The sequence below is a fragment of the Harmonia axyridis genome, chromosome 1, assembly GCF_914767665.1.
Source record: "Harmonia axyridis chromosome 1, icHarAxyr1.1, whole genome shotgun sequence".
Taxonomy (NCBI): Eukaryota; Metazoa; Arthropoda; class Insecta; order Coleoptera; family Coccinellidae; genus Harmonia; species Harmonia axyridis.
The window spans coordinates 83,775,810-83,792,951 of record NC_059501.1 but is presented as its reverse complement, the minus strand read 5'-3'; the positions used below and the strand labels follow the sequence as shown (position 1 = coordinate 83,792,951).

Genomic DNA, 17,142 nt, shown 5'->3' with positions numbered 1-17,142 from the left:
GATAAAGGCCATACATGGTGGCCAGCGATGGTTTACCTACTCTTCGGGTGGCCTTAATATTTGGTGTTACAGGAACACATTGTCGTGATGAATTAAATCAATGATGAACGATTTTATCCAAATACCTGATAACCAAACTAACAAGCCAAGATCATTTGCAATAACAGAAAGTTATAAGAAAATATGTTGCTTCACGATCAGAATTTTTTCAAAGTTGCTGCTTTCTCTTTAAATATTCATAGTAGTTTGGCAAAGTTCTGCAAATTCAAACATATTTTCCTGATACAAATTAATACACAGGAGATTGTTACCGTCGGTCATCAGCAACAATTTTGGTCAATGCTGATGAGGCAGATTTAATTGATTGACTGAGGTATAGATATGGATAGACAGATAGATATATTGAGGAATTTTTCAGATTTGAACATAACAGATAAAAAATTGGAAAGGGAAGTGTCGAAGATAAATCTGTTCGTACTATTATTACCGAAGAAGAAAACAGCAATGTCTCTGACTATTCAGGTAATATAAAGGTAAAATTTATAAAATTACGAAGATATGGCCAACCTTTACTGATGTAGCCACAAAACATCAAAGGACACTGCGGTTTTCATATGTGCACCTGCTAATGAAGTAAAATACCACAGGTTCGAACATCAAAAGATTTTAATATCTTAAGCAATCAAGAGAATTGTCGAGTTTGCGTGATTTTCAGATGGAACAATTAGGAGTAATTTGTACAAGGCAAAAGGTGCGTGCATGGCAGATGTGATAATTACATGATTTCCTTTTGAGTATTCATCAATGGTCGTTAGTGACATAAAAAATGGTTCATTAAAGTTCCCACGCTACTTGACTAGTACCCAAGGGCAGCTAATGTTCCTTTTTTGTGGGGAATAATTTTAAGATGAGAAATAATCATGCACGGATGGATAACTTTTCTTTATTTTGGATAAATAATAACCATCGTTTAGACCACTTATGTACCTACCAACAAAAATATAACAATGTAATAAACGGAAGAAGGAGTTTCGGATATACAGAATGTAGAAGTTAATATTTCAATTCGAAAGTACGTAGATCATATTTGATTATTCTTTTGTAAGATGTGACTAAAATTCAAAATAGAAAATAGGTGATTCTTGAAAATGAATTAAAGATTGAAATAATAAGTATTACAAGAGAGAAACAATGAAACCTGAATATATAAGGGTTACCAATAGAATGATAAAATTTGAATGGGCGCTGATTTTGATGGAGCAATTTGAGAATTCCTAAACGTTGTTGAAGCGTGTATCTTTATATGACTAAATGACAAATCTACTGAACACAATTGACACAAGAATTATCATACTGTTGACATTATAACTATTTTCAATTGTTCATTTCAATTGGAAAACTAGTAGTTTTTCACCAAAATGGTGCCAGACCTGATGTTGCCAAAGCAACTAGAACCTTTTTGAAACGACTTTATATTGACCATTCACCTAAGCCTACAAGATCACCTGGTCTGTCTACTATTGAACATATCTGGTAGGGTTTTGAATTAGTAGCATTCTCAAAACAATTTAGCATCCCTATTCTGAAGAAGTTGGAGTAGCCTGTACTGAGATAACCCAAGACGACAACTACCAGTTTATCATATCAAGTCTAGGCGAATCACTGAGTGTATTAGAAGTGGTCAACACACTATGGAAGCAGCTTCACTGGTCTGATAAGACCCAAATTCTAATCCTCGCTAAATAGGAACCACTATGTACCAGATTTCATTTGAATTAGAAACTAATTACGAGTGTTCATATTTTTGCCAGTCTGTGTAAAAATTATGTAGTAGTCCCTTTCCTGGAAATATTTTTTTTTAAATTCAATAATACTTTATATGAATCTCACCTAAAAATCATTACAAAAATGGAACAATAGTAATACGTCTTTGAATGAACTAATAGTAGTTCATCTGAATCATACAGAGATATTATCAAATCTTAGCTGGAGTTTCAGAAAAAAAATCTGACACTTATGAATAAACAGTTGAGTAATAAACTACGAATGAGATTTAAAATACTTTTTATGGAGTGAGCTGACATACGGAAGTAAGATATAGAGATATTGGTCGCAGCAAAGATTAGAATGTGATGAAGGAAGAGAAACATCAGATGCATAGAAAAAGAGTATTTATACACCGCTAGAAGAGACGCATGAGGATTAGATTATGATAAGATTAAATGTAGGGGATGATTGTTTAGAATTTATTTTATTCAAACTTCTTGATAATTCCCAAGGAGGTCTTTTAACATATTGACAAACCTGGCCATGTTCATGATGAAAGCCTTTAGCATCACTTATTTAGAACTGGCTTGCTCAGATGTATGCTTCTTAGACTGACCAGTTCTGAACTTTTGTCACAATCTTCAAAAATTCTCTGCGATCTGATGTGGACTTGTACCAACTATGTCCAATCAGTAGTCCTCCAGTATTTCGAAATTCATCTCGTTGCAGCTATATGAGCTTCTGAGAAACTCTTTCCTTGCTCATTTCCGTATTACTCCATAGAGATTGTTCTCCTGAACTGCTGCCTGTGGTGTTTTTCAAGCCTAAAAGGGTAAAGATGAAGCTGGTTGCAAATTCATCGACTTTTTCTTTGTTTTCCATACCACTTTCTTCTGGCAGAATCATTTAATTTCTTCTAGCTTGTACGAACTATGTCCGATCAGTAGTTCTCTAGTAAATCGAAACTCATCTTATTGCAGCTACATGAACTTCTGAGAATCTTTTTGCTTGCTCATTCCTAAGTTCCTCCAGAGAGAGATCATTTTTTCTTGAGCTGCTACCTGTGGTGTTTCTTTTCAAGCCTAAAAGGATAAAGATTCAGCTAGTTGCAAGTTGTTCCTTGTTTTCCATACCACTTTCTTCTGGCAGAATCATTTTGTTGCCCTTAGCCAGATGGTTTATGGTATAGCGGTACTCCTAGGCCAGCTTTGGCTGGATCATTAGAGAAGACATTTGATTCAGAAACAACGTCTCGTGAAAAACATATTCGATATCAGATGAAATATTATAATATAACTATCTTGGAGAAATCTAAGAGTCCATGGATGCAAACCATTGGTAAAATTCAATCTTTATATTGACAAGGTATTGAGGTCTTTGGCTTCAGTGTTGAGGGAATGCTGTTAGGAATTGAAGACGATAAGGAATATTGTTAAATGGTATGTTGTAAGTTATTCTCTCATAGAATACTACTCATGTATCTCTGTAAGTTCATTGTTAACTGTCTTTCAACACGATTAATCCTTTTTCTCGTGATCTATAGCGTCTCAAATATTTCTTCGATCGATGTTGCCTGGTACATCGTATTTTCCGAACAATTCGTTTTTCATGAAATCCTGACTAATCGTAAAAGAAGAAGAAACATCCAGTCGATTATTCCACTCCCATTCATCCGTCTAACCCCCCACCCCTTCTCCTAATAAATCTCCACCGCCAACGACGATCGTTCGAAAACACAAAAGCCCTTGTACCCCGACACTCTGACATAATCTCTCTTGAGCCGTCTTCTCCCTTTCGGAACATACGCATCGTACAATCGTACACAAAACGAGCAACGCGACCCATTTATCACCTGAGACCGTGTGACAGTGCAACAATTCCCGAATTTAGGAACCCATCCTTCGGATTGGACACGGTCGACGTTGCCGTTTCGGGCTTTTTATCTGGGGATCTACTGATGGCAATTTTTGAGGTTTACTTTGATGCTGATACTGAAAATGACGAGAAAGCTATAGGTAGTTTTTTCGTATGAGTTGTATACGCGGTGTTCCTAAAATGAGGGGTTCCTTGGATAATTTTATGAAAAAAAAGAACTATGAACATGGGCCCGCAAACGCTTTGTTTTCGAGATATAGGGTTTCTTGTATTCTTTTATTTTTGTGATAATTATAAATAGGTGTACAACTTTGCTTCCGCGGTTTTGCAATAGATGACTGTAGCGGTAAGTGGTAGTCGAAATAAAAAGATCGTAGATGTCATACAATAAGCTTAGGTATTTTTAAGCATAACGCCATCGAAATATTAGTCGCATCATAAAGTTATTCTCGATCAAACATGTCAGCTGTCGATCCAAATTCTCGTCATTTTGCGAGAAGTTTTGATATTCTGCTTTAATATGAAAAAATCTGAGACTCATCGAATGCTCTCAAATATCTATGGTGAGGTCGTTATTAGTGGAAGAACGTGCCTAGAGTGGTTTCGACGCTTCGAAAACAGTGATTTTGACGTCGAAGATCAGCATGGCGGTGGAAGAGAGAAGAGAGAAGGTCTGCATCACTTGATGCAGACTCGTGTCAAACGCAACTAGAATTAGCAGTATCATTGGGAGTGACGTAACAAGCCATTCCAAAACGCCTAAAAGTTATGGGAATGGTTCAGAAACAAGGAAATTAGGTGCCGTAAGAGTTGAAGCCAAGACATGTTCAACGGCTTTCGTTTGCTTGTGAAAAGATGCTTGCAAGGCAAAAACAGAAGAGATTGCTGCATCGCATTGTGACTGGACGACGAAAAATGGGTTCATTACGATAATCCCAAGCGCAGAAAATCATGGGGATATCCCGACCATGCTTCCACGTCGACGGCTAAGCCGAATATTTACGATTCCAAGGTCATGATCAGTATTTGGTGGGACCAGCCCGGCGTTATGTCTTATGAGTTGTTAAAATCGACTGAAACAAGGGATCGTAATCGAATGCAATTAATGCGTTTTAGCCGAGTATTGAAAGACAAACGGTCACAATGCAACAATGCAAACCAGGATAGCTCTTGCCATTCATCGTTACCGCAGCTCTTTCCTCATTTAAAAAAAAGCCTGTAAATCGCACCATAAAATCAATTTTAATGGATGTTATGGTGATTCGTTAATAGCTTGAGTATAGTTTCCGCTCCATAAACGGCTATTTTGCTTATTGACGAAGTAATTGAATCGGAAATGAGCTTCATTATTGGACAATTCTTCGGCTAATCCTAGGACTGTTTAGACTTAGCCTAATCAGCAAAAATGCTACGTAAAAGATGTTCGTGAGGCTTTAATTCTTGCACGAGCTGTATTTTTTAGGCACGTAAGCCAAGATCCTAACGTAAAATTTTTCACGTAGTCGAAAGACAAAGGCCAACAAGTTGAAAACGGCGACGTATCAACATTTCGGCGTCAACATCAACATTACCCACTGCAAGTAGTAATAGTAATATACTCTTCGGTAAGCACATTCATTTGTCTTGTTGATGGTTTTGAATCGAGAAAAGTAATATTTGTGCAAAAACGATCAATGATTGCACGAACTTTTTGCTCAAGAAATGCTCTATGTACCTCGAGAACAGATTTATTTTCTTAAAAATAATTAAATGATTCATGATGAATTGCCAAACATTACTGGACAGAAATGTCTACTTAGTGTTTTGACATTCTCAACTGTTAAACCATAGACAACAACCAACGAAACTTCTCAAGAAAATAAAAGAGTATTTTAATATTCATAACCTATAAATCTTTTTTTCCTTAGTCCGGTTCTCTTGTCGTCAGAACCATAAATCCGGCAACGCGGCTGTCCACACGCATTGGACACGCCGCTCAGAACGCGACGTCATAAATATTGCGCCCGCCCCAACGGATCTGACGGGATAATGCCACGTCAAATTTGTAATGCCGTTCCCGTGACGGGACAGTATCGTCGATGTGCAGATGCTACCCCCCCGATCTGGGGATTATAGGACGCGCGTGACGCTCTCTCTTATCGAACGTGGCAGAGTCAGTTAGATTTGATATTATAATGCGAGATAAATATAGATCCGACCGTGTGTGGGTGACTTTATAAGTCGGGACGTTGATGAATGTGCGGTAGCATAAAGTTAGAGGTATTCTTTTAATACTTGGTGATTGTTACGCGATAGCGAAATAAATTCTGACTCTCAGTTGATAAACAAGCGTAAAGAGAATTATTCTGACGCTAGTAAAAAAACCTGTAGTATGAACTAAGTGATTCCAGATGAAAACGTTGATATTAAACAGCGAAATATTCTGACGCTCGACAATGCAATAAAGTATGAGCTTAAGAAGTGAAAAGAGCCAGTTGCAAGTTGCAACAGATGATAGCGAATAACTAAATGAATTCTGACGCTCAGTTGATGAAATCGTAAAGCGAATTATATTCTGACGCTAGTAAAGTAAAACTGTAATTTGATATCAGTGGTTCCAGATAAAAACGTGATATTTAACAACGAATAGCGATATATATTGGCGCTCGGCTAATATATAACGCAATACAGTATAAGCCTCTGAAGTGAAAAGAGTCAGTTGCAAATTGCAAAAGATGATAGCGAATAACGAAATAAATTCTGACTCTTAGTTGATAAAAGCATGAAGCGTATTTTATTCTGACGCTAGTAAAGTAAAACTGTAATTTTGATATAAGTGATAAGATGATTAAAATAGCCCAATAAACTTTCCAACATATAGTCCATCATCAATATCTAGATAACAATTAGAAATTCGGTATGGCCCGAATTATACCAAGAGGTCAGGAAATATGAGAATACCTCAATTAAACTTGCCAAAGAAACTAACCACCTTGCCAGAGACCCGTAACCTTGTTCCTCATGATCTCAGAGTAAAACTCCCAATAGAAGACAGAAGGGCAGACAGAATCACCAATAGAGCAAACCAAGCACTTATAATAGAAAAGCTGATGTTGGAAATAGCCCAATAAACTATTCAACTTGACATAAGTGGTCCCAGATATTAAGATATTAAACAGCGAATAGCGATGTATTCTGACGCTCGGTTGATAAATAATTCAATAGAGTATGAACCTAAGAAGTAAAAAGATTCAGTAACAAGTTGTAACAGATGGTAGCGAATAACGAAATAAATTCTGACGCTCAGTTGATAAAAACGTGAAGCGAATTATATTTTGACACGAGTAAAATAAAACTGTTATTTAATATAAGTGGTTCCATATAAATACGTGATATCCAACAGAGAAGAGCGATATATTCTGACGCTCGACTAATAGAAAACGCAATTTATGATGAATAGCTGCAGTGGTTAAAAGAATCAGTTGAGATACATGATAGCGAATAGCCAAAATCAAATTTCATCCTGATGCTCGTAAAACAAAATGAATGAAATTCTATATAACAACCCCTGATAATATTGAAAAACGAAAACCTTTTCAGATATACTCTGACGCTTGACTAATAGAATACGGTAAATGAGAAGTAACGAAAAGCGAATTATATCCTGACGTTTATGAAAAAGAAGATGGAATTCTGAATAAGAGGTCAAAAATAAATATGCCTTATATCAAATAGTGAAATATATTCTGACGCTAGGATAGTTAAACTGCAATTTTGTATGACATACTTGGCAAATGATAACACAAATCGGCATTAGAGAAAATCAAATTTCATCCTGACGCTAATATAGTAAAGTTCAATTCTATATAACTAATCTCAGATGAATATTCTATTAGAATAGCTACTTTATTGAAATTGCGATTTTTAAGACACCTGGGAAGTGAAAAGATGCAAAAAATCTGCAATAGAGAAAAGCATATTTTATCTTGACGCTAATATAGTAAAATTTAATTTCTTTATAACCGACCTCAGATGAATATACTATATCGAAGAGCTAGGTTAGTAAAACTGGATTTTTTTATGACATCCCTGGAATGTGATGAGCGGTGACGAATTATCAATAGAGAAAAGCAAATTTTAGTATTATAGTAAAAGTGCAATCCTATATAACTGGTCTCAAATGAATATTTGATATCTTAGCCATCTTAATTTGTTTCGTAGTAAAGAATTGTTTAATATAATAGATTTATTTGTGTTTTTTAAAGTTGTAGCTTGTATCTTTAGAAGACTTGAGAATGAGACTGATTTAAAGTCTTGAAAATAGTAGTCACAAAATAAAGATTGTGGGAACATGGGACTTTTTTCCACTGATTTTTTCATTTGATATCTAATAGCTAGTACCTATTATAGAAGTAGAAAGAATCAATAAATGAATAAATGCTGTATAAGCATATGATAAAACTACAATAGCAAAATGCAATAGTTGAAGCAGTGTCACACAACCAAATAGTAAAAACACTTCAATTCAACCCGATTCAATTTCCAGATTCACCCAGACCTTCGTGGACATCACAGAGAAGGAGCGTCGCTTCAAGAGGGGCACCAGGGCGCAGGGGAAGTCCCTGATGCACCTGCACAACAACGAGGCAGGCAGGAGGGTGAGTCCGTTTACCGAATTATCCCCAAAAAAAAAGACCAGCTATGAATTACTGCCCTCGCTGCGGGAACTCTTGTTTGCGCTCATCATTATTTCATAATCCCCTCAAGAGAGGGGTTGACGGGATTCGATATCGTATAAGACTGGATTAAGGGATGAATGAGGGGTTGAGGGTGGTTTCATCATCAGGACGGGAATTCAAATCGAATAAAAAGAAAGGCAAGAAACTTGTGTAATATGTATTTGCGGAAGTCGATTATAGGATAAGGCGGGTTTTAATGCTTTCCCAAATATGGAATTATAAGGGTTGCTGTGGATATTTAAGTGTCTTTTTTTCTTTCTGTTTGTAGTTTGAGGGTGATCAAATGAATCTTTTATGATATACATTCATATACAGGCAAGTTTCCAACTACTCAAAAGGGAAGTCTGTCAAAGAGCCTCAAATCAAACTGGATTAATATAATTTTATAATTTTTATTTATACCGAACTCACAAAATACTTGTAAAACAGCGTATAAACAATAACAATATTTTGTTACATATAATTTTAGATTTTAATTTGAAACACTACAAGTAAATAAAATAAAAAGTATTAAAACAATAAACATCAATTCATGATCTCGAGATTGCAGTATATGGAACATTTTTAGATTAATTTCATCTGACGATAAGCCCATATGGTACACAGATTGCATCAGTAGTCCCAAAATAGTTCCGAGCCCAGCTCTAGGCATCTGGATGAGCTTTTGATGTAGAAGGAATAACATTTCACGAACCTTTTCGATTGTACCAGAACGATCTATGCCTTGGTACCCATAGCAGATTCACTTAATTGCCTTTGTTTTGTGATTTCAAATTACTTCCAGATCAGCAAAGATCTTTGTTTGTCGAAGAACTAAAATTGTTACAAAAGACTTAAAGTGACCCTAATTTCCCAAAACGCGTGGTCTTCGATTGCCATCCTCTTTTCCTGTTTAGCTCCGATGGACTATTTATTCAAAACTCAAAATACCACTGCGCAGCACCATTTTCAATCCATAAGAGACAAACTAGAATTCTAGGCGAATAATTTAGTTGAAATCTTAAAATAGATTCTACTTGAAACATATAAAAACATCATTTGTGTTTCATTGATCATTTCTCAACCAATTTTGGACCTAATATTACTCAACCATTTCCAATTTTTTTTTCAAATATTTTTTGTTGTAATAATTTCAATAAGAAATATAAGTCTAGTGTGAGTTCTAAAAATGTTAAAGATACTTCTTATATGTTCTTCGACGGAGGATTTCTGATTCCACGTTTATGTTCCACCCAGTATCTCTCCATTCAAAACCATCCTAGAGGTAATAAATCGTCTCTCCGCAGATTCCATTTGTCGTACCAGTAATATAAATAATTAGAAGACGATAATAATACAAGTACACTCTGTACGTGCTGGTCCATAATAAATAAAGGATTCTGTCATACCGTGTGGGAGATAACATCTCCAATGCAATTAATAATTATGGATGGGAATAGAGGCAGTGGCGTGATGTAGGGAGGAAGTAATCATTCTGAATAACAAGTTTAGACTGTGCAATTTCTTAAAGATCATAAGTGTTTCTACACGCACATCATCATAGATGCTAATTACAGCTTCATTTTTTGGTCTTTTAATAAGTATAGGACCTGGCACTGCTATAGTCATACTAGCTTTTTTTTTTGGTCGTTTATGGTTCACTGCTCATTGACTATCTTTACAAAAGTTAATACATCAAAATTGAATATAACTTCAAGTCAATAGGATCGATCAAGTGCAGAAATTAAGAAAAAACGTCCTCAAGTGCAAAAGAAAAATATTCTGCATCACCAAGATCATGATTCTTGTCACAAATCTATGGACGAATTGTACTTCCAACTGCTAGACCAACCAAATCATTGCTAACTCCAAAAAAATACTCATTTCGGTATGTCCGCCTTGTATAAGTAGAACAACAGTGGTCCTATCACCGATCCTTGGGGAACTCCGGCTTCAATTTCTCTAATCGTCCACTTAGTATAATCGATATCAACTTCATTTTGTATATTAGACTTTGATGCCACATTTCATCGAATGTCTTCTCTATGTCCAGAAATATTGCACCAGTGTTCGGTAGATAGGTTCATTTTCTCCTTAATGTTTTCTGTGAGTCGTACCAGTTGGTGAATCGTTGAATGCTCTTTGAGAAACCCAAACTGGTGATCTTGAACTATTTTTTTTCTGGAACTTCTTTTTCTTTTTCAATGATGCTTTTAGCCTTTTACTGCTCAATCTCAATATAATTCACCTTTGGGGAGCTATTTTGATCTGCTCTTGCAGGTACAATTATGCCACTCAGAAGGTTTTTGTAATCATTACATATAATCTCTGTGCCAGTAGAAGTTTGGCTTCAACACACACTTCTCTGGGAAGTGCCTTCTTCGATCTTTTATGCTTTCTAAGCGCTTTTTCTTCATTGTCGCAAGCCTTCCTTATACTCTTAAAAGCAAACCCTCTGGTTTGCGTGATTTTTCATCTTACTGAAAGTTTTCACGTTCAGGTCTTTTAGATTGTCGTCTAGAAACGACACTCGATAAGTTCTAGAGCGAACTAATCAATGCTGACATAGTTTACAGCATGTTGAATACATTACGTCATCGCTTATGCTCAATTTCATTTTAGAATATAAACGCAAACAAGTCTTAAAAAATATGCATGATAGATAACGTATGGGATCTACAAATCCTGTTGTTATAATTTGATAAATTGCAAATTGGCAATATGTAGCCTACGCCAATGCTTATAATGGAAGAGCAGCTCTTTGTAAGCAGTGTATTATAAACGGATACACGCTGTCAAGTCACAATATCAGTCGTATAGATAAACCATCTCATCGAGTTATTCAGTAATGCAAGTGTCCAGGTTTTAGCATGCGCTGTTTTACACATCCTTGTAATTCATGCCGGATTCCGACATTATCTCCTTCAATTAAATGCTTTTAATGTGGCAATTTCAGTTTGGAGCTGCGATGTGGGTGGTAGAGATCAAGGAAAATTATCATTCTTGCCGAGCAAATTCGAGAAATGATAACGTGCTTCTTGACTTATCTTTTGATAGAGTTACATTTAGGTTTATTAATTTGAATGATAAGCCTTCGGAAATAAGGAGATCACTGACGTGATGTCAGGAGATACTTGGCGTTCGTTCATTAATGCCTTAATTACACCGTTGGAACCAACAGATACACATATACTCCACTCAATAAGTCCTAGACCTAAATAGTAACTTTACATTTTGAAATGGTATGATGAAGTTATTTGAACAATTCCCTTTGAGGAAGAGGGCTCCAAGTAGGATTGTTCGAAATGATTTCGTTGAGCACACAGAGTATGTTGATCAGAATAAGCAAGAATAAAGCACTGAACTCACATATCATCGATTATAAGATGGTATTAGGGTGCCGAAGAAAACTCAATGAAATAGGCATGAATAACAAGGTCTTTTAAGTATGGGTTCCCGGCCACTCGGGTATGAGAAGGAATGAAGAGGCCATCACGCTTGTCAGAAAAGAAGAAAACTCCTATAATTGGCCCAAAACCTTTCTGTGATATAGGCTAAAGTACCTACAAAAAAGAGTTCCATGAGAAGAAAAAAACCGAAAAAAAAACACTATGGCGGAATCTTTCTGGTTTGGATCATTCCAAACTTGACACTGCGAGATCCAAGAAGTATCTGTCTCGATCTCAACAAAAATATATCACATTTCCTCACTGAATTCCTCATAGGACTTTGTCGCCTTAGGAAACACCTCATAAGAATAGGTTTAGCAGAAAATGACGAGTGCAGATTCTGTAGGGAGGAGTAAGAACTTCGGATCACCTGGTGACGGAATGCCTCACCATCACTAGCAAACGCAAAATCTGCTTTGGACAAAAAACTTGTAGAAGTGGGGAATTAGCCTTCTTGAAGCCATCCCAGTTACTGGAGTTCATTAGAACTTTGGAACTGGAAGACGAGGTGTAGATCACGTTATGGAGAGAATAGCTCTGATGTTGGACACAATAAACCATTAGGTAGCAGTGAAACGGAACCTCCTTAATTTAATCTAATCTAAAGTAAATATAAATCATCCAACTACTTCATCCACGGTGTCGAATTTAAAACACCATTCAATAGTATTCATTTCTTATGTACATCGCATGAATACATCATATTTATAAAGCTTTCACGAAAGGCTTAGCGAAATTAAAACTACGCTACGAGTATGAAGCTGACAGAGATGAATATGATGTACTCTCCTCTTGTTTGTAATTGGTCTTTCGTTGTTTGTAGAAGGGAAGAGGGAAAAAAGTTGTCACCTTCTTTCAACATTCGGATGTCTTTATGCATTTCTTTCTAACATATTGTTATTACATTCTGAGATACCAAATTGACTGCGCTGTATAAAGATTTGTGGTCTCCATATGTCTAATTGGCACATGAATGAGCTGATGAACCATGTCAGTGCTTTCCTGATTTTTGCTGCTTGAATTTTATAATAAAAATATTCACAGTATAAATACAAATACAGTGAACAACTCCGACCCATCAAACATTATATGGGGTGTCAGAAATAAAGAATTAGTCAAATATATAAAACAACATTTCCTGAGATGAACTACCAGAACTGATCACTCCAGTATTCCTCCATCGAGTAGTAGGCCTTTTGAGCAAGTAAAATTTGGATCTTGTTTTTCATTTGTTCATGAATTTTAATCGTTCTGGGATCTTATTGTATACTTGGATAGCCTCATGGTAGATACTCAGTTGAGCAGCATTTATTCTGAGGTACAGTGCTCTGAACATACTTGCATTTCTTGTTTCATACTTGTGATATTCACAGTTTTTAGTTAAATTATCCTTGTTTTCATGGATGTACAGGATAGAAGCATGTATATACAGAGAAGTTAGCGTCAGAATACTTTCCAGTTGGAAATAACCTCTGCAATTTTCAGTACTATTCAGACCACAGATGATACATATAGCATTCTTTTGTTTTATAAAGATCCGAAATATACGTGGCGAGATGCCTGCCTCCCTGCTATCTGCTACGACCTGGTTCCATGGTTCCGACGAAGCTATCAACACAAAACTCTGCGAACCACTATTTACGATGATTTCAGACATTGTATAATGAAATAAAGGCCATTTTCACCAACTCCCCATTCTCATACACTCCACAGCCAACCTGACCAACAACAGTAATCCCGCATTCAATTAAGAGGGCTCGTTAGTCGCTGATTAGCCAGACAACTCGACGAAACCACCTAATAAACTCCACCTGCCCTGTCCGATACCATTCCAGGGCCTTCTCCACGTCGCCCACGTCCAAAACCGCGAGTTCCGCTCGCGTTAATTACTCCCGAGAGAGGAGATCGTTCTCGCGTGTCTGCGAAATCCGCGTCCGCCGTTGCGTGGGCTAAACGGGCCGGCAATGGCTTGAGTAATGGCTCAATCAAGAGAGCCGACGAAAGGCAATCATAATATGCATACGCTGCGAGCGGCTCAACGCCATCTCTTTTTTTCTGAGGCGTTAATTTTCATTTATGCTAATTCGCGCGCTTTAGGTTGGCAGACGTGGCGTTCCCGATGGGAGGTTGGCGGGGTGATGTTGGATAAACTGGCCTACGGCAGGGTGATGCATATGGTTGCTTTGGGTGGTTTTCTTGCGCGTTCAAGTCATGAGCAAAGCAGTGTATCATTTCGTCACGGCTATGTCTGTATTTTTGATACAGTCCTCAAGATTTCCAGTTAGTACGTTCCTGGAAATTGAGTATAAAAGAACAGGTGTGCAAGTTTTTAGTTGGAAAATAGCCTTAGGCTTTGAACTTTTTCTGATTCCCTTTCGTTGTCTCACACTGTAGTATTGTTCTACTTCTCTTAGTGCCTCTTCTAGTGAAGATTAGCAACAACCCTGGCAAATTTGTGGCTCTTTTAGACGGTGTGAATCAACATTTGGACATTATTTCCTGTCTAGTCTCTTATCTTCCTAATTCAGGAGTGTTGTTTTCTTCCTGGTCCTCGTTTTCCTTTCTATTTTGTGCTTTATGATCGAGTGGAACAATTTATTTTGCTCATCCTTCAACGGAGTAGGCAGTTTTCTACCTTTTGATTGCTCTCTATCTGTATTAACTCTGTCTAGCACCCTCTCAATCTACACTTCATCTCTCCAAGAAAGCTTGAGCATTCTGCGTATGACCCATATTTCAAACTCCTTTGCTTGTGTTTGTATCACTGGAGCTATGGAAACGTGCCCAACTAGGGCATTGGAGATCCTTATAGATCACACACCTCTTCATCTTGTGATAGATAGAGTAGCCCACGAGGACATTAAATATTCTCTATCCAGGGAAGGTACCGACATCGGGGAAATTAGGATTCAGAGAGCCTGGTGCTCCCTTGACAACTACATACCATCAGTGAAGCTTCCCAGTGACGAGATGATAAAAAAAAACTAGCATCGAGAAAACCTTTACTACGATACTGAGGAAGAAAAAAAATTGGGGAAGGGAGTCCACAATCCCAGTTCTCAAAAAGAAGATGTTAAATGTTACACAGGTGGTTCTATAACTACGACTAGAACTGGCGCTGGAATATTCAGGACTGGCATCAAATGCTCACTATCTTAGGCCGCAGTCTAAGTGATTTTCAAGCAATAAGCATTTTAACATTTTAAGATGGTATTGGATGTTGAAAAAAACTGATCGAAATTGCCAAGAATAACAGGGTCTTCTTGGTCTGGGTTCCTGGTTACTCGGGAATTAAAGGAATTGAAGAGGCAAACACACTTTCCAGAAAAAGAGCTCCAAATCCTTTCATTGGCCTAGCGCCTTTCTACGGTATAAGTAAATGTATATTCAAGAAAAGGAAAATATCAAAACGGAAAACTTCGGATATATCTTCCTGGATTGAATCATTCCAAAGAGTTCCATCAAAACTTTGATCCTGCGAAATCTAAGAACGATTTGAATCTTAGCAGTGTAGTATCTGGATCTTAGCAATGCTACACCTCCTCACTGCATTCCTTACAGGGGATTGCCTAGCAGGAAGCACCTCATGAGAATAAGTCTAGCAGAAAATGACGAGTGCAGATTCTGTGGGGAGGAGAAGAAACTACGGATCAGCTGAATGTCTTGCCATAATTTTCCTACGCAAAAAATGCTTTGGACAAGAGACTTATAGAAGTGAAGAAGTAACCTCCTTGAAGCATCCCAGGTACTGGAGTTCAATAGAACTCTGGAACTGGAGAACGTGCTGTATACTATGTCGAATAATGGTGGGAACTCTGATTGAGGCCACAATATTGGATAAACTGGTCGACGGCAGGATGATGCATAAAGTTTTATCACATCTTCTTCTTAAGAAGCCACTTCTAGGGAAGATTGGCGACAGCCATGGCGAATTCGACCCTCTGTGTGAACCAACGTTTGGACATTCATCCCCTATCCAGTCCCTTATATCTTTCATCCAGGGGGTTGTCTACTTTCTGGTCCTCGTTTTCCCCTTATTCATTTTGCATTTTATGATCAACTGGAACAAATGATATTGCTCAATCCTCACCATGTGTCCGATGTATGACGTTTTCTGCTTTTCAATAAATGAAAATAGTTCTCTATTTGCATTACCATTGTACTCTACCCTCTCATTCTACACTTTATCTCTCCAAGAAATCTCGAGCATTGAATGCTTTGATTCGCCTCAGAGTTGCCAACTTGAGTGTCCAGTCTTCCCACATAAAAACAGACTAGGTATTTAACCATTCAATGGCGTAGTCTCTTCATCGGCTCAAATGCTGATCTAACATACTCTATTCTTGAACTTATTTCGATGTCTGGGTCTATACTGTCAGTTATACAGCCTCCAAAGTACTTGATTATGGTCATTTGTTCTATGCACTGGCCCCTCTTGAACCATGTTCGCTGTTATATTTTTGGTCTTTGAGGTTACCAATTGCTTTATCTTTTTTAGAATTAATTAATATGCCGTATTTTCGTCCTCTCTCCCATACAGCAACTATTCTCTTTAGTAAGGATGTCTTACTGTATGCAAATAATTATGTTAATTGTTACCAATATCAAATAGCTTCATTTGGCAGCGAAACTTCTCGACAGCGCAGATATATAATGCGAGGACCAAAAGAGATACAACAAACTAACTCATAATTCAGATAAACTAGATCTAATCATTTGGAATACGTCTACGAGTACCCCCCTTTCCTCAAAGCAATGTTGAAAAGGGAATTGTTCATATAACAATACTATAAATCTCGTTAATTTAACTGATGGAATATCATCTCTATTTCTTGTGTTAGATATCTTGTCTATCAAGACGTATCTTTGCCAATACTGTATATCTCAACTTACGTGAAGCAGTGTATGTTCTCTTCTATCCTGAGAAGATGAAGACCGAGTAGAATATACTGCCGTCGTTGGATACTTATACTGGAGCTTTTATCGATACTTAACTCCTCGTGAAGTCTTCAGGCTTTTGAAAGCACCTAGATTATTGGTTATTTTAACGACTTGTGTTCATTTTACGCCCAACAATTGATTTTGTTGTCGAATATTTTGTTTAGTGATGCTATTAGGTATGAGAACTCAACAGATGCTGGTCTGTACTGTAGAAAATTCGCATTTTAATAAAGATTTGACGGTTAGTCTTCTCTAACATCCTCTATATCATGTTTAATTTTTCAGGCAGTTGTCAAGAACTCCAAAGTGACTTGCAAATGTCATGGAGTCTCTGGATCTTGTTCGTTGATAACCTGTTGGCAGCAAATGGCTACTTTTCGAGAAATAGGTGAGTAAACATTACAAGAGGAATA

The 17,142-nt window shown here is 37.1% G+C and overlaps 1 protein-coding gene across 2 annotated transcripts in view; it reads left to right on the top strand.

Annotated features, from left to right (window-relative positions):
- Positions 1-17,142, top strand: part of LOC123688615 (protein Wnt-5b-like) — a 77,137-nt gene that overhangs the window by 47,066 nt on the left and 12,929 nt on the right. For both annotated transcript variants that reach the window (XM_045627214.1, XM_045627215.1), the window contains exons 5-6: positions 8,168-8,279; positions 17,015-17,117. In XM_045627214.1, coding sequence (XP_045483170.1) covers positions 8,168-8,279; positions 17,015-17,117 — 215 coding nt within the window. The remainder of the gene's footprint in view (positions 1-8,167; positions 8,280-17,014; positions 17,118-17,142) is intronic.